The sequence below is a fragment of the Gasterosteus aculeatus genome, chromosome 6 (assembly GCF_964276395.1).
Source record: "Gasterosteus aculeatus chromosome 6, fGasAcu3.hap1.1, whole genome shotgun sequence".
Classification (NCBI taxonomy): domain Eukaryota; kingdom Metazoa; phylum Chordata; class Actinopteri; order Perciformes; family Gasterosteidae; genus Gasterosteus; species Gasterosteus aculeatus.
The window spans coordinates 19,603,458-19,631,117 of NC_135693.1; the positions used below are offsets into that span (position 1 = coordinate 19,603,458).

The 27,660-nt window shown below is 46.3% G+C and overlaps 4 protein-coding genes across 12 annotated transcripts; all 4 read left to right on the forward strand.

The window, feature by feature from the left end:
* The first annotated feature begins 408 nt into the window (after window positions 1–408).
* lgalslb (lectin, galactoside-binding-like b) lies at window positions 409–6,964 on the forward strand. The gene is made up of 5 exons (XM_040169851.2): window positions 409–942; window positions 1,308–1,400; window positions 1,496–1,584; window positions 2,324–2,510; window positions 3,859–6,964. The coding sequence occupies exons 1-5, from the start codon at window positions 910–912 to the stop codon at window positions 4,000–4,002; spliced, it is 546 nt and encodes a 181-aa protein (XP_040025785.2). The 5' UTR covers window positions 409–909; the 3' UTR covers window positions 4,003–6,964.
* A 672-nt stretch (window positions 6,965–7,636) lies between these two features.
* LOC120814783 (uncharacterized) lies at window positions 7,637–11,011 on the forward strand. Its single transcript, XM_040169853.2, has 2 exons — window positions 7,637–8,213; window positions 9,358–11,011. Exons 1-2 carry the CDS (start codon window positions 8,015–8,017, stop codon window positions 10,185–10,187), a joined length of 1,029 nt encoding a protein of 342 aa, XP_040025787.1. The 5' UTR covers window positions 7,637–8,014; the 3' UTR covers window positions 10,188–11,011.
* A 1,145-nt stretch (window positions 11,012–12,156) lies between these two features.
* aftphb (aftiphilin b) lies at window positions 12,157–18,928 on the forward strand. 9 transcript variants are annotated; one of them, XR_013467891.1, is made up of 9 exons: window positions 12,157–12,404; window positions 13,077–14,359; window positions 14,589–14,764; window positions 14,847–14,973; window positions 15,109–15,195; window positions 15,484–15,568; window positions 17,744–17,835; window positions 17,939–18,053; window positions 18,152–18,928. XR_013467891.1 is itself a non-coding variant. In XM_040169842.2 (9 exons), exons 2-9 carry the CDS (start codon window positions 13,112–13,114, stop codon window positions 18,291–18,293), a joined length of 2,043 nt encoding a protein of 680 aa, XP_040025776.2. In that variant the 5' UTR covers window positions 12,157–12,404; window positions 13,077–13,111; the 3' UTR covers window positions 18,294–18,928. The 9 variants fall into 9 exon arrangements, 3 of the variants coding, with proteins under 3 accessions (XP_040025776.2, XP_077960396.1, XP_040025781.2); XR_013467890.1 differs by having other exon boundaries at window positions 17,749–17,835; XR_013467888.1 differs by having other exon boundaries at window positions 15,508–15,568; window positions 17,645–17,835.
* Window positions 18,929–19,051: 123 nt separating this feature from the next.
* On the forward strand, window positions 19,052–26,603 carry LOC120814779 (actin-related protein 2-A). Its single transcript, XM_040169848.2, has 9 exons — window positions 19,052–19,372; window positions 20,399–20,509; window positions 21,775–21,990; window positions 22,354–22,426; window positions 22,833–22,969; window positions 23,214–23,363; window positions 24,272–24,417; window positions 24,648–24,780; window positions 25,230–26,603. The coding sequence occupies exons 1-9, from the start codon at window positions 19,190–19,192 to the stop codon at window positions 25,398–25,400; spliced, it is 1,320 nt and encodes a 439-aa protein (XP_040025782.2). The 5' UTR covers window positions 19,052–19,189; the 3' UTR covers window positions 25,401–26,603.
* The last annotated feature ends 1,057 nt before the right edge of the window (window positions 26,604–27,660 follow it).

Below are 27,660 nucleotides of genomic sequence, written 5' to 3' on the forward strand. Positions count from 1 at the left end.
ACATCTAAATAAATATGAATAATAAGGAGAAAGTGTACCGCACACGATGGTTTGAAAACCCCCTGATGTCAAACGTCAAATGAGTCTAAAGGGATAAAAAGGGACAACATCTCTTAATTTGACTGTAACCCAACTGAAGGCGACGTCCTTCATATAAATACGTCTTATTCGGCGGATGCATCAACCAGCAATGCAACAGGACTCTAAAAATGTTCCTTGTAACGTCGTCAAACGTCCACAGGGGAGCAGAATGCACCAGCAAACCACAGAGACACGAAGCTCATCGCACAGTGTGCACACGTCTACGCGCGCGTGCGTGTGTGTGTGTGTGTGTGTGTGTGTGTGTGTGTGTGTGTGTGTGCATTGTGTGTGCATCGTGTGCGCATCGTGTGTGCATTGTGTGTGCATCGTGTGCGCTGGAGGAGGGGGGCGCACGGTGCGCGCATGGACGGAGAGGTGACAGAAACGGGTATTTGCGCACAATCAGTCTGTGCGTTCCATTCAGTGAGACGCGATCAGACCGAGCAGAAACGGGTCCGTTCTATCTACTCATAGCCTCCGGGAGTTTAATCATTCAAAAGTATTGAGTTGTGTCACAATTAACCTCCATTCAGGACACGCGAGGGCAGCATTCCATACGGAGAGTCCGGGGGGGGGGGGGCCTTGTGCTCATTAGCCTTTTTAACTCTGTCATTATAATACAAGCACACGTCAGCATCCATTCCCAGAGAGACGTCCTGCTGGCCGGCTGTGAGAGGCCGGATCAGACGGGAGGGGGGAGAAGGGGGGAGAAGGAGGGAGGCACGGGAACGTCCTCCTGAGTCAGCGCCACGACGCGCGCACGGCACGCGCTCCCCGCCCGGCCGCCTCTCTGCGCGACGACCAGCATCCTCTGCTCTTCTGCTCAAGATGGCGGTGCAGGCGGCGGAGAAGGACGCAGTGGTGAGGACGTTGTCGGGGGGAGGGTGGGGGGGGGTTCTTGTGTCCACGTCCCGTCCGGTGCGCGCGGGGCGGATCCGATGAATTATTTTAATCCGCAGCGACCGCGCGGCTTTTTCCCGGTAGAATCTTTCGTGTTGAGGGAAATCCGATATGTTGGAGGTGAAATGTATCGGCCGCGTGTGTGTGTGTGTGTGTGTGTGTGTGTGTGTGCGTGTTACACTGCGGTGTGTTTGTATGAATTTGAGCTCACATGTCAGACCAGGTCGTCATCGTTGGGGAACGTGGTCAATAAACGGGCCGCTGTGGCCCGTTCTATAGCCCGCGTTTACCTGGTGGGTGTTTGTTGTTGTGTGTTTTTGCCACAGGTGTTGAAGAACGTGGAGGATGAGCACCTGAACGACTCGCCGGGGAACCCCGGCCTCATCTCACCTGACAAGGGGGACATAACTCGTCTTCTGGTACGAGAACCGTCTCTGTAAAAGTCCTGTATTGGTTTTTTGATGCATCGCTAATGAATAAAAAAACACAATTATCTCCCTTTCGCTCTGTGCAGACGGTGCCGTTCAGCGGGCGCATCCGGGGCGGCATGCGGCCCGGGAAGAAGATCATGGTGATGGGCATCGTCGAACTGGAGCCAGACAGGTGAGGCGATACTAAATGCTCCTTATCTCGAGGGCCCAATCATCTCTCTGTTCTCAACATGTCAAAGAGATAAGCTTTGTCAGCAGTCGGATCTGGACTCTCTGGTGGCTTCTTAAGTGTCTGAGACAGGGCGTTCCCCAAAGAAACAGCAGGGAGGGAAAGGGGGGGCAGACTTGTTTGGGTGTGTCCTTCATGGAAACTTGTGTCAAACTGGAATGGAACCGCTCCATGACGTCATCGCGTTGAGAAGCTGTGCTGGCACTAGTTTTCATGCCAAAGTTCACGTGGCTGACAGAGAGCTGCAGCAGAAACGGCTTCCCTTTGTTCCCACCAAGATCTATCCATTGTCCCCCCCCCCCAATCTGGAACCATCTCCCCCAGCATCTCAGACGTTCTCCATCTCTCTCCTCTTTCAACAAACTGCACTTCAAACTTGCCTTGACCTGTGACCTTCTTTTAAACGGCTGTACAAATAACATGTGATATCATTATGATGATTATTATGGTCTAGTTAGCATGTCTACACACACACTCACACACACAGAAGGCAAAGCTGCAGGGGGTAAACCCCAAACCATTAGCATGGATTATGCATAATTAACACACAATTTGTCTGCAGCAGCAGAACTCTGCATGTGACTTATCCTGGATTACTCACTCATATGCTGCCTATCTGAACCCCCACCACCCCCATCCACCCCCCATCCACCCCTCTCCACCTCTCTCTCCACATACACAGTTTTGACGTGAGCTTGACCTGCGGCCGAGACTCAGAGAAGGACGGGGCTCCGCACGACGTGGCCCTGAAACTCACCGCCCGCTTTGCCGACCGCCAGTTCCTGCGCAGCGCCCGCATCTCCGGGAAGTGGACGGTGGAGGAGGCGTCCACGGACTACTTTCCCTTCATCGCCGATCAGCCTTTCAGGGTGAAGTTTCCTTTGTATTTTTCAAAGATTGTGCGACACCTCTGTTCCTCATTGTCATGGTTACGGTTTACCTTTCCCTAAACCCCTGAATCTTATTTCCTAACGACCATTATTTTGTTAACTTCACAAATGAGTTAAAGCTGCATTCTCTCTGCTCCCATAGACGTCTATGAGGAAATGACTCTACTTCTCTGTAGTGACCAGCAGGGGGCGACTCCTCTGCTCCCATAGACGTCTATGAGGAAATGACTCTACTTCTCTGTAGTGACCAGCAGGGGGCGACTCGTCTGCTCCCATAGACGTCTATGAGGAAATGACTCTACTTCTCTTGTGATTTATTCCCTCAGTAAATATTGTAAACCTCAGTTTATGGTCTCAAGTTTCAAGTTCAATGTTCATTTAGTAAACGATGGTCCATGTAGAGTCAAACAGACCATGGGGATGCTTTGGGGCGGGGCTACACGCTGATTGACAGGCCTCTACCAGTGACATGTAGGCGTCTCTACGTCCTTAAAATAGCCAACTAGAAAATTGCCATATTTCAAAAAGCATTGAATGGCTGAACTATAGGCTTCATAACATCATCGCACAAATCAAAGCACGACGTCACCATGACGACGTTCGCTACATGCGTTTTATGGTGTGATCATCTCTATCCTGATTCCAATAAATCGCATGTTTTCCGGCAGTGAGGAACTTGAGGGGCAAAGTGGAACTTCATAGAGCTGCTACATCACACCCATCTACTCGGCTTCTCATCCCTGTGCTGCCTCGGGGTCATGTGCTGTGTGTCACGCATGATAAGTAATTCTCATGAGACCCGAGGACGTTTCTGCTCTGATAATTCTCAAAATGCTCATAAATGACGCATATGGTGTTTGCCCTAAAAATATCTTCCCGGCGTGGACGTACCGGCCTTTAACGCAGAGAGCCTCCCCTCTAGAGCTGATCCCAGCGCCTTGTTACGCAACGCGGCCCCGATGAGGCGTCATTGTCCTGTGAGCGAGCAGCAGATTAAGGCGGTCACGCTGAGGAGTCCTGTGGCGTGTGGTCAGACGTGTGCTTTCTGCTGTGGCAGTGAGTTCACAAGTTTAGTTTCCTTCGTCTGCTCGTGTCAAGGCTTCACCTTCAGCTTATTGGACAGAATTCTGGTGGTTTGCTACGAGTTGAAACCCTGTTTGTGTGATTTCGATTTATCTCCGTCTCAGATTGTGCTGTTATTCTCCCCATGATGATGAGAGGCGCTGCAGGTGGAATGAACGTAGACTTCGACCCGTCAGACTCGATTGAGACCCTTTGCTCTTCTGTGAACTGATTCAATAATGAGTCTTTTATTTTGCACTTGCAGATCGAGATCCACTGCGAGCACCAGAGGTTCCGCATCTTCGTGGACGGACACCAGCTTTTTGACTTTTATCACAAAGTGAAATGTTTCTCCTCCATCGACGCGGTGCAGATACAAGGGGATCTACACATCACCAAGCTCGGTTAGCCCCGCCCCTCCCGCGTTAGCCCCGCCCCTCTCATGTGTGTGCGCGTGTGAGGCCAGGACTTGACCACACACACACACACACACACACACGTGTTTGCGCCTGTTATGATGTCATCCATAACCCATCATGCAACACTGCAGCAGAATAACAACTGGGAAAGGGCTGCGGTGGCGACAACGTAGTGTTCTGCTAACTTTTGATTCCCTCCTACTTCTCTATTGATGCTTTTAGAGAACAAATGTGTTTTTGTCTTTGTAGCCCCGGTTCTGGTCCGATCAGGGATGTCACAGCTTATTAACAGCACATTCATTTTCATGCCGGGGTAGAGGCAGGTGTGGTGCTATGACGGATGGAGGAATAACTCAGGAGTTACTCAGGAACAAATTCCACACTCTGAGCAGCTAATGAACTTATTTTACTTCTCTTCATAAACTCGTATTGAATTAACTGGAAAATGCATGTTGATCGAGCTGAAAGAAAGTCACTGTTCACAGTTTGTGACCCAAATCCTGCACAATTCTAAAGAATCAGACTTGACCTTTTTCAAATATCCGGAGCCACAAACATGAAAGTGTTGCAGGTTGTTCAGATTAGTTACATTTATAATTTCCTCTAAGACTCAAATATCCTGCTCTCAATTCAATGCTGTATTACGTGTTTTCTCTGTGCCGATGCGTCTCACAGCTCCGTAGGCGGTTCCCCTGCCCCCCTGCTGCATTATCCCAGTTGTCATGGTAACACGGCGCAGTCTCACCGACCCAAATCCTCCCCGAAACGAGGATTATACCGTGACGAGATGTCGTACTGCACTGCGTGTCGGTAGCATTAGCGATCACTTCTCCTGAAGATACTACGTCCTGTGCGGCTGAACAGGAAGTAGAATTATGTGGGTTTTACTCTGAAGGACAAAGACGAGCTCTAATTAAACAATAGACCAATATGCAACTAACTCTCATTCGAAATAATCTTTCTTCAGAACCCGTTTAGAATGAACTGAGGTCAGCGTGTGCAGGTGATCAGGTCCTGCTGGCCTATCGAATGTAAAGTATTCATGTTTCTATAGTAGCATAGAAGATATAGTGAAGCAAAGAATTATTACTTCCTGTCTGTTTTTGGTGTCATGGCCGGTGCTTATAGTTTATAGTCCCTTTCACAGTGAAGTCTTAGTGTTTCCTCCATCATTCCACAGACGGATGTTATGTCCTCGTTTTAATGCCGCCAGCAGCTTTTCTCACAAGCAGATCTTTTGAAGGAAGTCACAGTTTTAAAGTATAATGTCTGTTTACGCCTCTTAAGAGTATCTCCCGTCACACGCCCAGAGAACGAGGTTTAGAAGTTGATAGAATGAGTTTATGTTATTTTAATGATTGATACACTTTCATAGATGCTGTTATTGATCAAAACAGCTTTTGGGTTGTGACAAAACCTTTTGTGTTTCTTTTATGTTTGGCATGAATTCAGTTATAGATGTCGGTAAACATGTTCTGCAAATGGTCGACGGGCTGCTGCATGAAGAAACGCTATGAAGACAAAACTAAACCTGGCAACCCGTTCGTTGTTCCTATTAATGCCTTCTGATCATCATGATAGAACACGAGTGAAGCGTTTATTAAGCACGGATAAAGTCATTATTTGCAACTTCTTGGAAGGCTACAGCTTGGTCAGGGTTGGAGAGGTCGAAGGTCATATCAAACGTTTTAAGAAGCTGGTTCTGACCCTTCCGCTCGGATCTGATCCGCCTCCCTGCTGCTGGGAGTTTGGAGTAAACCAGGGAGTCTTTCCGTGCGCTTACACACACACACACACTGACTGTTAGTGAAGTTACCTGTAATAATGTTAATATTCATCATGTATAATCATAAATCCGCAGTGTGTTTCATGCATGTGTTGCAGATTAGACTTTTTCTGATCATTATTATTTTATTTTAGAATAAATGCTTTTTGTAATTTTTAAACAAAGAAAACCATCAAAAGTTGTTTGACTGCAGCTTCTTTCATGTAAATATTCTCTGGTTTCTTCAGTTGACGGTCTTTGGGTTGCTGGATGTGGTACTGTCGCACTTTAAAGAAAACAGAGAAGGTAAAAACCACACGTTGGGTACGTGTGCTTCGAGCCTCGCAGTGACATCCAACGATCCTGCAGAGCCACAAAATGATTCTCGCCTCTAAACTGTTCTTCTAATTCTCATTTCACCCTTTAAAAGTGCAACTGAATGTCATCCTGATTGTAATCTGATTATAAATGCTGTTCATGTGTGAAATATGACCCCCCCCCCGTTAGAGACTAGGCGTGTCTGTGTGGTGACCTGCTCCTCGGCTTTGTGCGTTCATATTCATGAAGGAGTTGTGTTGTTACTACACGTTGAGTTACCAGTTTTCATTCCAGTAGAGATTGATCTGTTGTTTTGCTTTCCTTCTTCGTGTGTTTTCAAGGGCAGACTTTTACTTCCACTTGCCTTTTTTTTATAACCTCGTATTTATAGGATTCCAGTTTTCCAAATGAAAATCTTTGAAACCCCCCGACAATAAAGTATCTAACGCTCAATGAGGTCCTAAAAAGTGCAAAAAACCCACATGACAGATTGTGTGGTTGTCACATGTTGTCATCTGTCTTCTAAGGTGTAATAACCAGCGTGTGTGTGTGTGGTAACCTCACACCTTCTGTATTTGGTAACATACTATCTTATGCTGTTTACATGAAGCCATCTTGAAAAAGGCTTTTTTATCTACGTCTTTACAGGTCAAATGTGACATATTGAACAAAGATTCCTTTCTTTTGGTGGTAAAACATGTTTGTACCTTGTTTTGTCTTCTGGATGTCACCGATCTGTGTGTTCAGGTGACGTGTTTATTAAAGACCTCTCCAAATGTTCCGTTTATTTCCTCCTTGTGCTTTTGTATAAAAAAAGAAACGGCTAGTCTGCAAACCAATAAACTTCTGATTTTGGGAATGTTCTCGTACTTCAGCGTCTTTGTATACAAATGATTTCTTTTTGTGTTTATTTGTGGTTCACCATACTAGCGGGAAAACGTTGACATGGTTGACAACGTTGAAATGACAAACCTCTAGATTTCAGTATAATTGTGTACTACTTCAAACTAATATAGTGAAACACCTTAAAAATTCAGAATCCAATTAATGTTATTTTATTTTTATAATTGACAGATACACACTAATTTGTATGTTAACTTGTAAGGTGAATTAAAACAATAACCAATATGTTTTTATTTCAGTAAACGCAACACAGACTTTTTTCTGAGCTTAATTTAAATATGTATTTCTTTTTGACAACGACGTATTTAGTCAGTAAATACAAAAGGTTTAGTTTGCACTACCACATATATTTAAATATTCATATTCTGGAATGTATATCTTAGATCTATGACATTTAATAAGTAATTAAGAGAGAAAGAGGTCTCTAGGATTATGCAGAGCTAAATATAAAAGACTGCAAAACAACAAGCTGCTTCTTCCTGTAAAATCTGAGATAAAACCGTTCGACAGGGAAAAGATGCAACGATTCAACACCCAATAGAGAGAATAAGCCTGGAGGCAGTGGAGCGTATTTCCATGTCGGACAGACGGCCCGAGGTTCCCGCCCTCAGGAGGAGGGAAATCCCAACGTGGAGCAGATCCAGGAGCAGTTATTCCTGGAGATCAGAGAGGAAGAGACAGACCTCTCGGCAACGCCAGCGGCATTTATAGCAGCGGGTTGCCTAGCAACGCTATAGACCTACACAGTGCGTGTCAATCGTTTTTAAGATGGAAAATAAAACCGTACTTTATTTCTATTTCTATTTGTATTGTATAGTGACGTCTTAGCATGCGGGTGGAAATCTTCCTCCGTGCGTCATGACGTCCAACCGGAAGCAATGACTAAACGGTCGGGTACCTTGTGTTGGTGAATTCAGCGGCTTCTTTTCGGAGAACTTGCAAGTCCCGAGGACTTTGGTTCATCTTCTTGCAGTGCATTTTGTGCTCCGGCTTTACGTTTCCCGTTTAGCTCCATCATGTCGGAGACGCAGCTGCTCAGACTGCGGGTCAACGAGCGACTGGCGGCAGCCGTCGAGGAAATCTTCGGACTCGTAGAGAACACGATAATGGAGTATAAGGAGGAAGCTGTCCGCTCCAAGAAAGAAATCATCCAGCTGAAGCAGCAGATCGAGCAGCTGACCGTTTTAAAACCAGAAGTTCTTCTAAATAGATCAGGTTTGTGTCCGAGTCAATGGGACCCTGGCCGGTTGCCATCTAAGGTTGGCCTTAGGCCGGCTAGTACGTAGCGTTAGCCTTTAGCTAGCTGCCAGGTAGCGTTAGCCTTTAGCCGGTTGCTATGTGGATTGCTATGTGGTTTTAGCCTTTAGCCGACTGCTATGTGGCTTTAGCCTTTAGCCGACTGCTATGTGGCTTTAGCCTTTAGCCGGCTGCTATGTGGATTTAGCCCTTAGCCTGCTGCCAGGTAGCTTTAGCCTTTAGCCGGCTGCTAGGTAGCTTTAGCCTTTAGCCGGCTGCTAGGTGGCTTTAGCCTTTAGCCGGCTGCTAGGTGGCTTTAGCCTTTTGCCGGCTGCTATGTGGCTTTAGCCTTTAGCTAGGCGGCTTTAGCTTATAAGCGGCTGATAGTTATTGTTACCTGTCGAGTGTTGAATAGCAGCTCTCATTGTTCACTGGTTTGTGACAAATAGTTCAGCTAAGTTGTTAGAGGAAAAAAATTAAGACACAATAAACACGTTCATAAGCAGTAATTTAATTGTAACGGCGGGGATGGAGTTTTCCTTTCCACCTTTTGGCGCCAACTTCCGGTTCTGTCCAGTGAATCCAATGCGGAAGTGTCTTAAAACTCGTTTTGACCACAATAAAATGAAGCCGAAATGTATCTACATCCGCACAGAAAATGTATATTTTAAAATAGCAAAACATTGACAAAAACAAACCCATGCTGTGGTAATAATAGGCTATAAGTTATGTACGTTATTCCTTGTAAATACAGAATTGCTCCTGTTAAGCACATAATAAAGGAGGTTTGCAAAGCGGTGCAATGTGAATAGATTTTGCAGACATATTAAATTCGTCTTTCTAGTCCAAAAAGTCTTGGATTTTTCAACACGTGAAGAATAGAGAAACGTGTGTGTGTGTATTTATTTTTTAAGCTGCAGTCATGGGAAACTTAATGAATGTCTTTTAACATCCCACTGGATGGGTTCATTGTTGTGGCCAGTCCACCTGTGAAATAATCATGCTCATTCATTAGCAGGAGCACATAGCCCTGGAGAGCTTTGGCTGTGGTTTTTAGGTATGTGTGTGTTCGATGTCACTGGATTATTTAATAGGTTATAACAAGTCTTCATTCTCTTTGTAGACACCAGTCCGGTTTCTGAAGAACTGCCTCCTTCATTGCAGCAACGATTCATTAAGAGAGAAGAGATTCTCCTTTTGGAGGAAACCGAGATCCAGAATCCCGCACAGATCAAAGAGGAGGAGGTGGAGCTGTGCATTAGTCCAGACATGGATGCTGACACGTCTGACGAGGATGAAGTCAGAAATCCTAATTCAGACCCTAACTCTGAGCTTTTCATGGCTCCCACGGCTGAAACGAGTAGCGTAAACGAAAGCGTAGACGAAGAATGGAACGAAAGAGATGGCTCATCTTCCTCCCGCCAGGGTCGAAGCGTCGAGGTCTTTGTCGGCCTGGAACAGCCTCCGAGAGGGGACAAGTCCTGCCGTTTTTGCGGAAAACACTTCAGGAAGGACTCTTTCCTTATCAGACATGTAGCCAAGAGTCACAAAGGGCACAAAGCCTTTAAATGCCTGGAGTGCAAAAAGGAGTTTGAACAAAGGTACCATATCATTCAACACATAAGAATTCACACCGGCGAGAAGCCCTTTAGATGCGACTACTGTGACAAGACATTCGCTCAGAACTCCAGTCGTATTGTACACATGAGGGTGCATACTGGAGAGAAGCCATATTTTTGTAATAAATGTGGCAAAAGTTTTGCCATCAGCAGTCACTTGAGATTTTGCAAAGGTACAGAAAAGAAAAGCAGCCGCGACTTTCGCTGCTTAACATGTGGCCGATATTTTCAGAGCGACTCAAACCTGAAGGTGCACATGGAGATTCACGAGTCATGGAAACGGCACATGAGTGAGAAACTACAAGAACAGGATGTAGAAGAGGAGAACCCTTAAAGCTGTGTGACGAAACGTTGCTATGGGTCACCAAATGTTATTCTTAAAATGTACTATTCTGTGGTCGTCTTTTTTTGTTTGTTTCAACTACAATCTCTCAAGCATGTAAAATAACATTGCGCCATATTCCTTTGTTTTGGATGTGTGTTTACGAAGGAGCAGCAGGTCACTTTGTTCTTGTAGAAGCTGATGTATAGAAGCATACTGAGCATGACAATAGTCACAGGACCACGTATGTGCTTTTTATTTTTTAGAAAACCCTGCTCCTTGTGCCTTTTTTTTAAGTAGCCATGAAGCTGGAACACATGTCATCTGGTGTAGGACGTTGAAATGATTCACTGTAAAACTAACTTTGGGGGGGAAATATTCACTCAACGGTGTCTTGCTACAGAGAAAACCTCCCCAATCATCAGCACACTGTTCAGTGAAATATGAATAAGATGATTAGAGGAAAACGATGACGCTAACAATGCAGGAACACATGACATAATATTACGATCTCCTCACACCTCCCTGGTGAAAAACAATCACATGATCAAAACTCTTCACTCCTTCATTTCAAAGGAAAAGTACACTGTTCGGTGCACTGCCAACGTTTGTCCTGGATTTAAAAATCAACGGCCAAACTGCTTTAGATGATTTCATCAGCTGGGTGGTAATAAACAGCATTAGTACGGCCTGATAACTCAAATAACACAGTATTTGTGAAACCATGGTGAACGTCCATTGTTGTTGATTTTTGTTTTTATAAAAACAAAAATCATGTTATGTGAAATATGTCATCTAATACGTTGTCTTTTTGTGAATAAAGATAATACCCATCACTGTTGTTTTGGCTTCCCTTCCCTTCTGAAATGAGCCGAAGAATTGAACACAGAGACCCTGAACCTATTTCAGAACCATGAAAGCTTCTTTCAATAGCAGCAATACTACTAAAAAAAGTTAGTACTTTCTCTGCCCACTGGTCCCTTTCAGAGAGGAACGTTTTAATCGTTACTGATGCTTACAAAGGGTAAGTCCTATGTAAGTTAACCAACTCCAGTTTTCAGATAAATCCTATACAGTAAAAATGTATTATGTCTCTCGGAAATATGCTTGTATATATATATATGCTATATGCTTGTAAAAGAAACTAAAAATACTCGAGTTGAGTAATTGCACTTTCCTTCCACTGATGCATAACTTGTTGGAGGCTAAAACAAAAGAGGTGCAGGATCAATTCTCTCCACCAGGAGGTGATATTGCCCGTCGAAATAAAGATCGTCTATTTTCAAGCGGTCCCTCTCTGGTCAGTAAAAACGTCCCGTAGTATTTTAGGAGCCTAGATGTTATTCCGCAGTGACTTCAGAATAAGAGCCATTTGTCAGTAAAGAAATGGTACATTCATTTACTAATTCAGTCAATGAGTATATCATAGATACATTTTTAATAAACAGCACTTATGAATGAACGATAAATTATACTATATTTATTGTGATTGACCTGTAGTGAAATTATTCAGTAACCATTGCCCTCCCCTTTAACATCTAATCTGAAAATATAAGTAAATTGGCCAATGAATGAGATTTTAAAGGTATTTTATTCGGAAACTCTACATAGGAATGTTCTGATATTGTCTGAGATGGTCTGCCATCGATCCAAAGTGCATCTGGTCTATTTGTGAAACCTTGAGGTTTCTCAGGATGTGGCCCAGAATTTACTAACTGCATCGCGAATTGCAAAGGTCCTAAAAAAGAAGGTCCAAATGGACTCTTTGACTAAATGTGATGTAATTATCAATAAAAGTGTGTACTTATTATTCAGTATACCCCAGCAGCTTTGGATAAAAATACCCAAATATACTGAATTAGTAACTTTGTGAAAACCAATGTCATTCTCAATAAATGTGGCTGTAGTTTACTACTGTCATTTTTAAATCATGCTGGTCTGCATACGTGTACTCTTTATTAACATATTTGAGTAAGTATTCACACACTTGGAATTACATTTTCTTTGAAAACATCAGCAGGTCGTAATCATTGTGCATAATGTCTTGATCCTGGTGTTGGGCTCTTATTTTGAAGTCTCAGAAGCATGAGCCAGGCTTCACAGGCCGCAGTGAGGCCTCTGCTCGTTGTCCTCTCTGGTGCCGGAGAACGGGGCCGCAGGATGGAGAGCCGGAGCTGCGGCACAAGAGACAGACGCCAAGCAACGAGACGTCAAAGGGACGCAGTGCTGGTAAATGAAACGGAAGGACGGCTCTTTGTGTGCTACAGCTAGCCGATAGCCCCGTTTGAATGGCGTGCCCACGGTTAAGCTAGCTTCGGCTACACTAGCTAGCCGCGACGTAACGGTTAATTATCCCCGACCAGCTTATTTTAGCTTAGCTTCTGCATCCCGGGCTCTGCCATTTAATTAGCTCAACGGGCAGCTGACACCTGTCACCTGTCCTTCCACGGAGAAGAAGGAAAAGAATTGCAGGTTTTGTTCCTGCTTTAGTGTTCTGACCAAGCCGCGTAATTATGTGGTGTAAAAGAGGGTAAGGATGCTAATGAAAGGCTTCGTTTAATCCAGGGACCAACCAGTGTTCATCCGAGCTGCGGATCATGTGTCCTGGATCAGTTTACTGGAAGCTGCCTGTGGCTTTTTATTCCTCCGCAGGATCAGCAGCAAAACCGCTGCTAATGTGGAAATGACGCAATGAAGCTGTGCACGTTCCTCTGTTTCGAACTTGGTACTGAATTTCTGAACTAAGCCATCTCCAAATGATCGAAATGAATTTGACTTCTCTTGGGAGGTTGAGCCTTTTGTCGGACATGAAACATGTACATGTACCTTGTCTTTTAGGGTCAGTGTGTGACCTTCCAAACAGGCATAACACCGGAATGACATCGTGCTCTCCTCCCCCAGGTGCATGAGGCCCTCAGGTGCTGCTAGGAGAACCCATGGAGCCAGACGCCGCGCCCCTTCACTCCTCCTCGCCACCTCCACCAAACGATGCCGGCGAGGAGGAGGCGGGATCACCGGAGCAGGACGAGGAGTTCGGGGGGTTCTCCGTCGTGGTGTCCTGCTCTCATCCCGTCTATGCCGATCCCACTGATTCACCGTCCACGCTCAGGCAGCCGTGTGCCACCTCAAAGCCAGCCGCCCGCCAGCCCAACGGGGGCCTTAATCTCCCAGTTGAACAGTCCCAACCCAGGTGCTCCGTGGAGCGGAGGGATTGTAATGCAGCCCCCCGCGTGCACCTCACAAACGGGTTCTTTGGCGGAGACCCCGGCTCTGGGACTCACCCAGCCCCTGCGGTGGGCGGATGCCCTCCCCGAGAAGAAACCGGGTTTGCCGATTTCACCGTGTTTGCAGAGCAGGCGGCGCATCCCTGGTGCTGTGGCTTCAGTCCCGCGGGGGGCAAAGAGCGCTGGGACGTCCGCGTGCGGCGCTCCACCAGCGGTGCTGCCCACGCGATCGGAGGTCCAGTTTGCACAAAGGTCGAGCACTGTGAGAGAAGAGGTGCAGCACTCGATGGAGCGCCTCAGGAAGCTGCAGCAGTAGACTTTCCCCTCGAAGAGCTTCACCCTGCGTTGTGGGACGGGAGGGACAGTTTCAGTTCTTCACACTCCGCAGAGATGGACGGCGGGAGAGAAACGAGCATCTCCGCCTTCCCCCGAACGCTCGGCGTGTACGCGTCCGCTTCAGAGGACGTGGCGTCCGTCTCTGACGATCTGTCCTTTGAGTGTCCTTCGGCGGACTTGGAACCGAACGTCTCGTCTCTCTTTTGCCAAGAGGACCAGACCGATTGGGACCAGACCGACGACGACGGGGACGAGCTGGAAGACTACGGGCGCTGTGACCTCCCCGACAGCATGGCGCCTCTCCGACAGTCTGAGGCCGTGAGCGGCTTTCATCACTGTGACACGTCCGCAACTCAGGAAACCTGCGCTACCTCCAAGCCGTCTCCACCTTCAGACCGCGGCTCTGAGCACCGCGGGGACGCGGGGTGTCTCCGTCCGGGAAACCTCCCGCTGAGCGACAGTTTCGCAGATTTCTGCTCGGCGCCCACGCGGGAGGATGGAGAGGGGTCGTGGGCGGAGTTCAAGGACCAGAGGCCTCTGGAGGAGAACCCTGGGACGCGGTCCAGAGAGCCAGGCAGCATCCTGCAGGACGGGGAGGGGGGCTGCGGGAGGAACAGCTGTCAGGTGGGAGGCTTTTTGTTTTCCGTTCTTGCTCCTATGAGGATACTTCGTTATTATTGGCCGGGACAAATTGTTTTATAAGAGCCGTCCTGGATTATGGATCCAGTTCCTGTCGTCATGTAGTATGTTTTTGTTCCTGTAACAACGACAAACAGTCTAAATGCGTCACAGGCAATGAAATAAAAGCTTAAAGCCAATCCAAAGGTCATCGTGGATGTTGATTTCTGCCCAGGCGTCACTGTCCTGCCGGATCCAGCAGCTTCTCCTGGCCAGTTTTCCGGAGGTAGAGGTCCCAGCTGTGGAAGGCGAGGAGGAGGTGCTCGCCCTCTGCGCTCTGCTTCACGCCCAACTCCTCCCTGAGGAGGAGGAGATGAAGAAGATACCTGAATTCTGCCCCACATACCAGTGGTGAGGATGATGAAGGTGGATAAGTAAACGGCAGTTTCCCCTCCCTCCTCTTCCCCGTCATCATCGTGTCTGAATGTCTTAGGACTCGGCGGCGGGTGTGGCGTCCTCATCAGGACCTCCACGATGCAGTCGGCCTCCGCTTTCAGTGGGGGGGTTCCCACACCCACAGGACGCTGCTCAGGTGCCTCGATGTGGAGACGAGGAACATCGTGAGTTTGGCAAAACCTTCGGCAGCATCTCCTGCTGCTTTGGGTGGAAGTTTAATTTAACTCTGCAGGGGATTCATGTGGTTAATTCCTATTAAAAAAACCCAACCCTGACCATGTTGTATTCCCCCCACTCAGGGACTGCTGGAGCCCACCAAAGACTGTCCGGGCCCCGCGGGGGGATCCTCCCCGGCGCCTCCAGAGCCCTCAACAGATCCAACGCAGGTAGATTCATCTTTGCACTCATTGTATTACAGAACGAAATGCTGGCGCCCTAAAAGATGTTTAAGCTAAATACAGAAAAATAAGAGTCAGAAGTTTGTGATTTCCTAGAGCGGAAAAGATAGAAGGGAAATATTTACTTGAACCTCTTCTAAACATTGTGATTTATTACCTTTTCCTTTTTATTAAAAAAAAAGTTCATGTGAATAATAGTTTATATGGGGACACATGCAGCTGCTTCGTGGCAGCCGCCCACCTGATGCATTTCCTGGTTAAAGTGACGGTTTGCAGATGTTGCCTCTTCTCTCCGTGTAGGAGGACCTTCCTCCCACCCAGCTGGCCTGGAGCAGCCGTGGCCTTAGCAGCTCCCTGGACGGTACGTCCCCCCGCCGAGCCCCCCACTTCTGGGGCTGGAAGTAGAGCCGGTATCACACGACCTCTGAGAGTCCCCTCTGGGCTCCTCCTCCTCACTTCCTGCTTCTTCTCTTTGTTTTCCTCGCCGTGTTTCCCCTGCGTCACTTCTCCCGTCCGGCGGGGACGGATCCAGTGTTGAAAGTCATGTGATAATTATCCTGATTAAGGGTTTTCAGGGGAAACATCGTGCCGGCTTCCCTTCTCCTCCTCCTCCATCTTCTCCGGTGTCCCGTCTTCACACAGACTTTATCTCAGTATTTATCAGCCGCGCCGTGATAGAAACACTGACGTGTTCAACCCACTGCGCATTAGTCCGGTAATACTTGGATGGTTCTTTATCCAAAGAATCATTTTAATTGAGTCGACTGGTGGCCAAACGCTCCCGGTATCAATGCTCTCCCCGGTGCACGACGATGCGACACATATCAAAGGATTTGTGCTTTATTCAAAAGTGACTGTTTATTTGTTCTTTTCATGTCTGACAAAAAAAATGTATTCTTTGCTCAGGAATTTTCTTTTTTTATTATTGATAATCAGATTAAGTTCAATCAGTATTTATTCATAGAGGATTTCTAATTAATTGTAAAACGGCAAAAAATGATTGTTACAATTATTTGTCAGTTATTGAAAAATGATAAAGAACCGATCTCACAAACAAGATTAAAAATGAAACAATCAATTAATATCAGCATGAACTAGTTGTGTTGCTGCAGATAACAAGCTACTGGTAAAACAGTTTAAATCTAAATTCCTTTAGATATTAACTATAAGAGGGGCAAAAGAAAAACATGATTTAGATTGAAGTATTCAGCAACTAAAACAGAAGTATTTGCACTTCATACACGTGTTTTCAGCTGTAGTCTTATATTTATTTATTTTTTCATACGGTTGTTTTATGAAATCTGTCTGTTTTGATTTATTATCATTATGTTTAATATGTGGCAGATTATTGTCATGAAAGAAATAATTGCTACTGCGGTCACTTTATGCTGCTATTATTTATTTGTTTGTTTTCATCTCCCTTTGCACCGACTCGGGTCACTTTCTGACCAATAAGACGACGTGTTCTATGTTTCAAATCACACCAGGAGTCACTCAGTATTTCATCTAACGCGTTTCCACCGCTGCAGTCTCAGTGTTTCACAATGACTTCATGAGGAGTTGTGCCTTTATGCCAGCAATTGTTTTCTAAAACACACCTTTATAGTTTGTGAACAGAAGTCTCTTGTTTTCTTCTGATTTACGGCTCAAAACCGCAGAGAGCAACATGTAGGAAATCCTTGTGAATACTGAAATAAATCCGTCCTCTGCTTGGTTTCTCTTCCCTCGGCTTCTTTTCCTTGTTTGATGTTTTTCTCTGTGGTTGAAGTTCTTTTCTGAAGGCTCTCGTTTTAAAGTCTAATAAAACAAATGCTGAATCAGTGGTGAGATCCCTAAAACCAGATTTACAAAATGTATAATTAAATCCAAATATCATCATTCCTGGATAATTGATTGATTGAAAAAGCCTGTCAGTATTTATCGTTACAAATAAAAATTGGACAGCACTAATATTAGAATTATTAAGAAATTGTAATATTAGATTCCAGCAGTGGCTTAAGTCAAGTACCAAAACTTTATTTATGTTGAAGAAGCTGACAAGTTGATTTATTAAGATAATAGTTTTAATATGCTGAATTTCCTATTTTTATTTGCAGATTTAGTTTGTGGAGTTGTTCCTTCTTTAAACAGAGGGGGTCTCAAATCTTAATCAAACCATATTAATGATAATCGGGGACTTTGTCCCGCCTCTAACTGGAAACTCGGGTAGATATCAATTTGTCTGCTTACGCCCACAAAGTCCAGCCAGGAGACAGATTGCCTGAACACTATAATATAATATAGTGTACTAGAATATAAAATACTCTCAGCTGGTTAAAACTGTTTTTTTTTATTTGCTTGAGAAAAATCAAACTTGACAGTTGATTTTCTCCTATTTTTGCATTTAATTATGGTAACGGTCTTTAAATGTTTGGGCCCATTTTATTTCTGTGTGCAGATTCATTCAGCGGCCTCTGATTATTAAAAGAAGTTCGACGCGACCCCCCCCAACGTCTTTGTCTGCCATGTTTCCTCACCGCCTGTCTCCCCTTGTTAGCGCAGACCGCTCTGCTCTCAACCTGGAGTGTTTTGGTCCTGAGGAGGAGAGCACATCCTCCAACAGCAGCCGCAGCGACAGTCCTCCTCCAGGTCAGATTTCATTCTGTCTTCTGTTGCTACATGCAGCTCGCGGCGTGGGTGTGTGAGTCACTAGTTGCGTGTCTGACACACAAACAATCACTCGCTGCCAAAGGAGTCGACCGCGAGCTGCACGAGTTGACCGTCGGCAAACTGGAATCCGGCGGTCAGACACACGACACTTTGGACCCTTTGGACCGCCTGATGTCCGCCACCAGCACGTCAGTCAGGTCAGTTTGTACCTTTTAATCTTCTGACAGCGCTCATGCATTGAAGCAGAAGTGTGAGTGTCTGCTTGTGTGTGTGTGTGTGTGTGTGTGGTGGTCAGGAGGCCTCAGCAGAACGAGGAGGAGCTCAGTCATGAGGCCCTCATCCTCATCTCCACGCTGCCGAGCCTGTCCTTCATGCAGGCCAAGGTGCTCATGTTCCCAAGCGTCCTCCTTCCCAAGGATGCTGCCCGCCCAAACTAGCAGGCCAGGCTCAATCCGGGTCAAATGAAATGACTCCAGAGATCTAATCGAGCGCCGGAGAAACGCCAGTCATCGCCTTCAAACCGCTGATCGGAGACCGGACAAACTTGACGTGAAGTGCAAACAGGCGAGGTTTCAGACCGGATGAAGTTGCCGGGGAAACGGCAGCGGGACAGAAGAGGACGATCCCCCTCTGTCACCTTGGAGGACTTCTTACAATTTAAACATGACTGGATTTCCTGATGGCACCGGTTTCTGCAGTGGAGGCAGATATTTATCTGCACAGTTGATCTTGCTGCTTCGGGGGAAACACTCCACCTTCCAGCTATATTCAGTATTTGGTTTTAAAAATGTACGCTCGGGGTCAGAAGAGATGCAGAAACCCCCCCCCGTGTGTCACCTCATGCATTAATTCCACTGATCAATAATCTGCAAAGTACAAAGAAAGAGGTTTAACACCAAGTATTGCTCATGTTGAAGTGAGTGTTGTGACACATTTCTTTTCTTCGAGACTGGAAGCAAACTCACCAACTTCAATTATGTTTGATTGTGTATTTGTCTCATTATAAAACCTTCCCTCCTTTTCATGTTAAATTATTTAAATGATTTAAATAAATAAAAATGAATTAAAGTTGCCTTCATGATCATGCTTGACACATGAATATTTTTATTTTTACTCCTATGGAAACTTTACATTTCTTCTGATTGTACCGTTTCCTGGTATCAGTAGTCAATTGTTGTCCTCAACCTGAGTGAGCAGAAGAAAGGAGAATAAAACAATTTTAACGGCTTCAGAGGGCCTCTGTTATTATATTATCATTGTTGTTTATGTCAGTCGGCGCGGAACAGCTCGTCTTTGGAGGAAGTGACGTCTAAACATCGCAGTCACTTACCGGATGTGTGCAACACCCACACCCTTCCCTCCTCCTCCTCCTCCTCCTCCTCCTGTCAGCCGGGTCGGTGTGCGTTCGTCCTTCCGGCTTGCCCGAAGAAAGTTGAGGGAGGTCCAGCGGCAACCGGGCTCTCACACAATGGACAGCCAGGGAAGGAAAGTGGTGGTCTGTGACAACGGGACCGGGGTGAGTGTCTGCGGTCAACGCGCCCGCAGAACGGCGCCGTTGATGTTAAACGATGCGCCCGAAACAGGAAGTGAGGCTGTCAGCGGCCAAGCTAGCTAGCTAGCTAGCTAGTGGGTGGGTAGCTAGCCTGTTAGCTCATTCTTCATTCATCCACACCCGAGGAGGAAATGGCACCTACAGTGAAGCTAGAAGCGGAAGAAACAACCCCGACTGCCGCTCTCGAAGCGACGTAAACCCAGAAGGCAGACGAGTGACGATACGGGCTCATTCGTTTTAGCTAAGGCAGCTATTAGCAGCAAGTTAGCATCTCCAAACAGCTGGCTGTCTGCTTGTGTCTGCCAGCTGCGCGCCTCCGTTTCAGTCACTAGTTCAGGATTATATACGATAGTCAGTGTTCGTGCTGCATATTTAGTTAATTCTGCAGCATTGTGGGTAGTTGTTCTGTCAGCTGCGTTAGCTAGCCGCTGTCAGGTTAACTGGGAAGCATTATTTTCCAGCTGCTTTGGTTTTATTGAATGAATTAACTTTTCTGCCCCGTTCAGCAAAGATCCTGGAGTGTGTTTGTGTTACGATGTTACTCATTGCACACAGGTAACGCTGCCCCGTTTAGACTACTTCCTTCTACCAAACCCCTCGGCAGTCAAAGAGGATGTTGGTTCAGCACGTCACTGCCTTGTGTCAGCTAGACGTAAATAAACCAAGAGGAAGCGAGAAGTCAAACAGCACCTTTTTATAGCCCTGATAACACCACAATCCTGTGTGAAATCTGACTGTTGAACTTTGCTTTGCACAGTTTCCTTTGCGGTACTTCACTCAGTAATTGTGAACATTTGCAGAGGCAGGATTGTGCAGAAATGGACGCTTTTGCACGCACAGGAGAAGGTGTTCATTATTTCATCACATAACTGTCCGGCTGAGCGACCTGCTCGACCCTTGTGTTTATTACAGCGTCTGACCGTTCACACACACACACAGCTGAGTTTATTCTGTCCTACACCTACATGTAATTCTTCACTTCCTCTCTAGTTTGTCAAGTGCGGTTATGGAGGCTCCAACTTCCCAGAGCACATCTTCCCTGCGCTCGTGGGGAGGCCCATCATTCGCTCGACAGCCAAAGTCGGGAACATTGAGATCAAGGTAGGAGACCACTGATGAGACAGAACTATTATCTGTGCAGAAGCACGATGTGAAATGCAACACAACAGAGCAAAGTCACTTGAATGTCTGATTCCACTCTTTGCTGGAGACCCGTCGAGTTGTGCAATCTGCTGCATAACATAACGAATCCTCAGTAAGCTCGAGCAGAATGTTTTACACTTCGTCTGAGTCCAAACCACAGGATCTCTGCTGCATTCCTCCAAATATCATTTCATGAAGCCTATCGCTCCTGCTCTTTCCAATTCATTTCTTTATTCATCTTTTATTCTATTTATCTACCTTCCTCTTCATGGTTTGTTCCCCCCGATGAGGTAGAGCGCCGATGATGAAGATGAGTGTGCTTGGCCGGAGACTTCTGTCATCATTTTGATCTCAACCAACAAATGTCTTTTTTCCTTTTCACGTTACTTTAAATACTATTTTTTTACTCCCACAATGAGTTCCCTCTTCTTCCTCCCAGCTGGTTTCTGTTTGGTTAGTCGTGCAGCGTTGATGCCCCCCCCCCCTCTCACGTCTGTGATCAATCATCGGCCAGCTGTTATCAATGGAGAGCTAAGAGAGATTTTGGACCGATTCCACTCTCGGAGTCTCTGATCTTCTGGCGCGTCTTAACGGCTAAACTAGCTCCCCCCACCCCCCTAATCTAGTGTATTGAAATGGGTCAGAGGACTATTTACCTCGCTGTGATGACAGCGCAAACATGTCTAATTTACGGAAAGGTCCCCTTGCGCCTCCGTAGAGGATGGTGCAGAGGAGGTGTCCACACTCGACGGCTCATGGCAAACAGTTGAGAGCCAGAGATGGAAGCACATCTGTTTTCCTTTTCTTTCCTCGTTTTTTTTTATTGAGGCCACGCCTGAGACTGGTACTCCGTAGACGCCACGTCACTCAGGACCAACCTGTGAAATGGCGGCCAGCAGCAGGCTTTAGATGCCTCCGGGTGGAACGGAGCAGCTTGACTGTGTGTTTAACGCCGCTGTTGTTTACGCTGCCAGGCTGCCGCTGTACGTGTAGTTGAATGGCGCTAAAACAAGTGGTGTACCGTTGCCAGAGGGATGATGAAGTGTGTGCAGGAGTAGATGAATAGGAAGATAATGGCCTGTTGAGAATGCTGGGTAACTGAGTTCTAAAGTTACACAGCTTTGCAGATGACTCGGTTTCTCTGACTTAATGAGCCCAGCAGGCCGCGTGAAAACAACTATGCTCTCTGCCCTTCCCGATGACCTCTTGACCTCTCCCTGCAGGACCTGATGGTGGGCGACGAGGCCAGCGAGCTGCGCTCCATGCTGGAGGTCAACTACCCGATGGAGAACGGCATCGTCAGGAACTGGGACGACATGAAGCACCTGTGGGACTACACCTTCGGCCCGGAGAAGCTCAATATCGACTCCCGCAACTGCAAGATCCTCCTGACTGAGCCGCCCATGAACCCCACCAAGAACCGTGAGAAGATCATCGAGGTGTGTGCGTGTGTGTGCGTGCAGCTAGAAGATATTTTACTAGTTGTGGGGCGAAAATAAAGGTCTAATTGGCGAGTTTATTTCTCTCCGTGAGGCGGAAAATGTCTCCACACGCTGTCATATAATGAGCCGGTTTACATCCTCTGTGATCTGGTTCCAACAGCATGTTGTTCGTCTCAGCCGGGTCGAGTTGCAGTGATTTAACGCCTGAATGGTTTTCACAGAGAAACGGCGTATTAAAGAGAACCTGCTTCACAAACCGGGCGGATGTTTTGCCTTCTGTTGTTCAACACGGAGAATATCTTTTGCATCACGGCTAACATCACATTTAATCACTTTGCTATTTTCTGGCTTCTCCTGCAGGTGATGTTTGAGACCTACCAGTTTTCAGGAGTCTACATTGCCATCCAAGCTGTGCTGACTCTCTACGCCCAAGGTGAGAGGTCACAGCAGCATTCTGCTCCTCCTCATCGCTCAGATCTCCAGGCAGCATCACAGCAAACGTCTCACCCACCAGAGGACGTCTCCTGAGCCCAGACAGATGTCTAACGCCGCTAAACAACGTCGTCACTGGCTCTCACATGAACGTATTTTATGCTTCTCTGTTGAAATGTTGTTGGGAAGTCGAGCCTTCTTCAAACAGTTTGTGCAAATATTTGATTTTATGAGGCTGATATCGGATCCGTTATTGTTTGTGGCAGAAAGTCACGTGACCACGACTCGGATCAGGTCTTTGGGATTCAGCCGCTATCGAGCTGATGCCGGAGTTTAATCACTAGACTGTGTGTGGGGAAAGCACACAGGTAGATTATCGTGTGTGTGTGTGTGTGTGTGTGTGTTAGGCCTTCTGACCGGCGTGGTGGTGGACTCGGGGGACGGTGTGACACACATCTGTCCGGTCTACGAGGGCTTCAGTCTGCCGCATCTGACGAGGCGGCTGGACATCGCTGGCAGGGACATCACCCGCTACCTCATCAAGGTACTATTATGTTTTATTACTAATCGTGATTCTTGCTTTTATAAACTTTGGCACAATAAATTCCTTCAGAATAAACTTCTACCGTATCTTGTTTTGGAAACTCGCCTCATTCTGCTACGGAATAGTTCTAGTGTGTAATTGTAAGGTTTCTTTGGTTAAAAGGAAGGTGACATCATGTTCTTAGTAAAATAGCAGAAGTAACTGGACCCTCTAGTTCCTGTTAAAATACATTGCCCCCCCCCAGCTGCTGTTGCTGAGGGGCTACGCCTTCAACCACTCGGCGGACTTTGAGACTGTGCGCATGATGAAGGAGAAGCTGTGCTACGTGGGCTACAACATCGAGCAGGAGCAGAAGCTGGCGCTGGAGACCACCGTGCTGGTGGAGTCCTACACGGTTTGTCTGCATGTGGACGCTTCACCTCATACTTAATATTTAATATATATTCACATTTAATACGGCGCACTTTGTAACGTCTGCAGTGCAGGATGAGGCCTCTGTGACGTCAGCACGGACGACCTGCGCTTTAGATACGACGAGTCACATGAGGACCAAAGAAATGTCCTCGTGTGTCCTCTCGCTGTCCCAAGAGGATTTATACAGAAAAAGACCTTTTAGAGAAAGAACTTAATCAGTCAGAATATGAGGATGAGGTCAACCACTTACTTTATCTTTTAACATGACTTTACGTTCAGCCTGCTCAGTAAATGGGGGGCTTTGTGAGTCCGTCCATCCCTCCCAAAGGATCAGTTGTTCTACCAAGTGGCCAAATTATCAATCAAAACTAATGAAGGAACCAAACCTGCGCTGAGTGGACGTCCTCTGGGGCTCCAACACTCGAGCTCCGGCTTGCTTTTCTTTCCACCCCCCCACTCGTACAGACGGAGCCACAGAATATAAACTCAGGTCCCAAAAGTCTGCGTGACACCTCGTGTTGTGTCTCAGCGCTCACCCACCGTGTGTGTGTTTGGGTTAGCGTGGGCGCACACACACACACACACACACACGTGTACGTTGAGCGGGTGAGGAAAACAAGGAGGGCAATGTAGCCGCGGCTGAAAGGGCCCTGAACTGCATGTTACATCATTTCCTGTGCAGCCGCTCTGAATGATCCTTTTAATAGCTGCACACGTCCTGCTCTAAAGAGGCGGGGCTAAACTACCCGTCAGTCAAACTGCACGTCCAGCTTTAAAGGAAAAGCTTTATCGAAGTTCTGACTGAATCGACATGTTTGAGTCAGCGAGTCCCGCCTCCTCAGCCATCGTCACGCTTCTTCTTGTCTCGTCGCTCCCACGCGTCTCCAGCTGCCAGATGGCCGTTTGATCAAAGTGGGGGGCGAGCGGTTCGAGGCCCCCGAGGCTCTGTTCCAGCCCCACCTCATCAACGTGGAGGGCGTCGGAGTGGCCGAGCTCCTCTTCAACACCATCCAGGCGGCCGACATAGACACCAGGTGAGGGCTCCTCCTCCGGGGGAACACGCACACACATGTGGTAAATCATTCCCGCTGTGTTGAAAGTACGAAAAGTGATTAATTAGCATTTAAAAGTGTGGAATATCTCCCACAAACGTACGGATGGAATCCAATGAGTCATAATTCTTATTGTATGTTGCTGTGGATAAAAGTGTGATAAATAAATGTAAACGTAGTCATTTTTAATTCCCCCCCTCTAATGTGATCAGGTCTGATTTCTACAAGCACATCGTCCTGTCGGGGGGGTCCACCATGTACCCCGGCCTGCCGTCTCGGCTGGAGAGGGAGCTGAAGCAGTTGTACCTGGAGCGCGTGCTGAAGGGAGACGTGGACAAGCTTTCGGTGAGACGCCCTGTTTCACAGTGTGACTGTTGGCTGGGAGGAGCCTGACGGAGGAGCCTGACGGAGGAGCGAACACCTCCCAGACAGCGGGTCAACCTGACGCTCTCCTTCGTAGATTTAAGAGAAACATGTTTTTGCATTGAGCGTGACTGAAGCTGTGTTCTCAGACGGCCACCAGGGGGCAGCGCAGGTCAACAGACATGCACCTTTGGGGGGGGGGGGGGCACCCTTGCACAGTTTGTGTCTTTGGAATGGAAGCTTTTCTACGTTGTTACACACACACACTATATATATATGAGTTTGAGTTATAATTATGCAGAAGGTCAGTTTGCAGCTCTGTTGTTTAAAAGCATCATTGGTGGATTATTATTATTAAAGTCCAAACTGACGAGAAACTTAAAGAGGAACAGAAACCCAAAGACATTTCCTTTTGTTTCCCCCCCCTGTAGAAATTCAAGATCCGGATCGAGGACCCCCCCAGGCGGAAGCACATGGTGTTTCTGGGCGGAGCCGTGCTAGCCGACATCATGAAGGACAAGGACAACTTCTGGCTGACCCGCGAGGAGTACCAGGAGAAAGGAGTCCGCGTGCTGGAGAAACTCGGAGTCACCGTCAGATAAAGCAGCGGACGGACACACGCACACACACACGTGTGTACATTTTATATATATATATATATATATATATATATATATAAATTCATCCATCCCTCTTCCCTCGGCTGTGGATTCAGTGGGAATCCAGCCGTCTCCTCCTCCTTTCTCCCGGTTTGGGATCTTCACTGAAACGCCCAAAAGGGTTCACGTTGTCCTGCTGGTGCGTGTTTTCTATATCTTTTTGGGGATAACTCATGCAGAACGTTTTTCAAAGAATCTATCAAGTGGCCGCCGCAACAACAACAACAACAACAATAACTATCACCTTCTTTCTTTGTTCTTTTTAATAACATTTACAATAACGTTATTTTTTTCCTTAATTTCTGTTCTGGAGAGGGCTACTTTTTAAAATTCTGCTTTGACTTTGTGATTTTTCCATTGCAAATGGTAGAAGTGCAGCACGCTCCGATAGTCGTGGGAACGAGCGCCTCCATGTCGGTTTGTCTTTTAAAATGAAGAACTGGTTCATCTACAAAGGGACAAATAGACAAAAGGAAGCTTGAGGTTGAGTGTGACGGTACTTCTTTGTGTGTGTGTGGGGGGGGGGGTAGGTGATGATGATGATGATGATGATGATATTTGTTCTTCATCAGTCGCCTCGATCCATCTGGATAAACAGAAACGGTTGAAATGCCGTTGATCGTATTTAAGTCCTCCGGTTCCTCAGAAGGTCACTGGAGGTGCTTCTATTTTGAGTATTAAAAACGTGTATATTTTTATTTTTTCCTCTTTCCATGAACTGATATCCGGTGCCAAGAGCAGTTAACGTTAACTGGATCCGTTTTAACGTCTTTTCTTTTATCTCACTTGCTTTTATTTTCCCGTGTTGTTCAGAACTGCCTAACGCTGATTTAATAAAGATTGTGTCCTTAAGTTATACGAGTAAAATCTCTCGTCAGAAGGCTGCTTTTCATTTTCATAGTTGATTCGTGTTCTTCATAGTTTGTTCTAGAACTTTTTTATTCAATTTTGACAAGTTGACGTTTTCAAATGACATTTTGTACTAATAATTTTCTCGCTCTCATTCCATCTGTATTTTAGTTTGGAACCTCGTTTCTATTTCGACTTAAGGATTGTGGCAAAAGAGCATAACGTGTCCACTCTATGGTTTCACTTCATTCAGTTCTAAATTTAAATTGTTGCAATAAAAATGAATCCCACGCGCAATCTGTGCACAGATGAGTCTCGTTGCCCGGCAACCGCCACCCACCCAACAGAGATAAAGCGCGAAGGACCACGTGGTCGCGCATTAAAATGCTTGCGGATGACGAAATGAAGACGAGTGAGCCGGAATCAGTGGATCATAAATAGTTGTGTAACAAGTCGTTGTGTTCGTCCGGAGGAACAAAGTCCGGAAAAAAAGAACCGAGACACAAAGTAAATCCTGAAACCAGCGGCAACGTAGTTTTTCTTTCTTCCGCTGCTGTTTGAGACGCAACGTGAATATTAAGACATTTAAGGAGACGTTTTAAAGAAAAAACATTTCATGAGCACAAAGTTGTGCTCAGAATTTTGGTAGAAATTTTTAATTTGAACTGTTTGAAATTAAACCGCGTCTTGAAGCATTTAGTTGCTGTGGAATGGATTTTAATCTTTGCGCCTTAAACATTTAGGCCGGTATTGAGTATTTTTGTTATGTCTCATCGTGTTTGTCTTTTGTCGACAATAAAAGACATTAAATATTGTATCACACTTTCCTTTTGCTCGATGTGGAATCATCACAAAATATACTCGACATAAGACGAAGAAAAAGCACAAAATTCTCTGGTTTAGGATTCGGGAAGCGTCGACCTCAGAATAAGAGAAAGAAGGACGCCATGAGAGGAGAGCATGAGGGCACGAAGGTGACGGAGGAGGAAATGTGGGAGGACTGGCGCCACCTGAGGAAGAGGCTCTCGCTCTCTTTCCGAGCCCGAAATAAAGATCTCAGCCACGACTCTTCCGGCCTCGTTCCATTTTTAATCCCTGACAGCTTCCTTCTCGACCTCTGAGCCCCCCGAACAGACCCAACAAAGGGCACCACGTCTGACAGATGTTATTCTTACGTGAACGTGAAACGCACAACTTCAGATGAATTAGATACGTTTTGCTTTTGAATCTCAACAAACATTTTTCAAGTGCGTGAAACAAAAAGCATTGTTTTTCCAGACTGTTGGACTTCATGTTTCAGCTTTTGGGGCAAACTTCTAAGACAACATCCTGCTCTCCGCAGCATGGTTCAGAA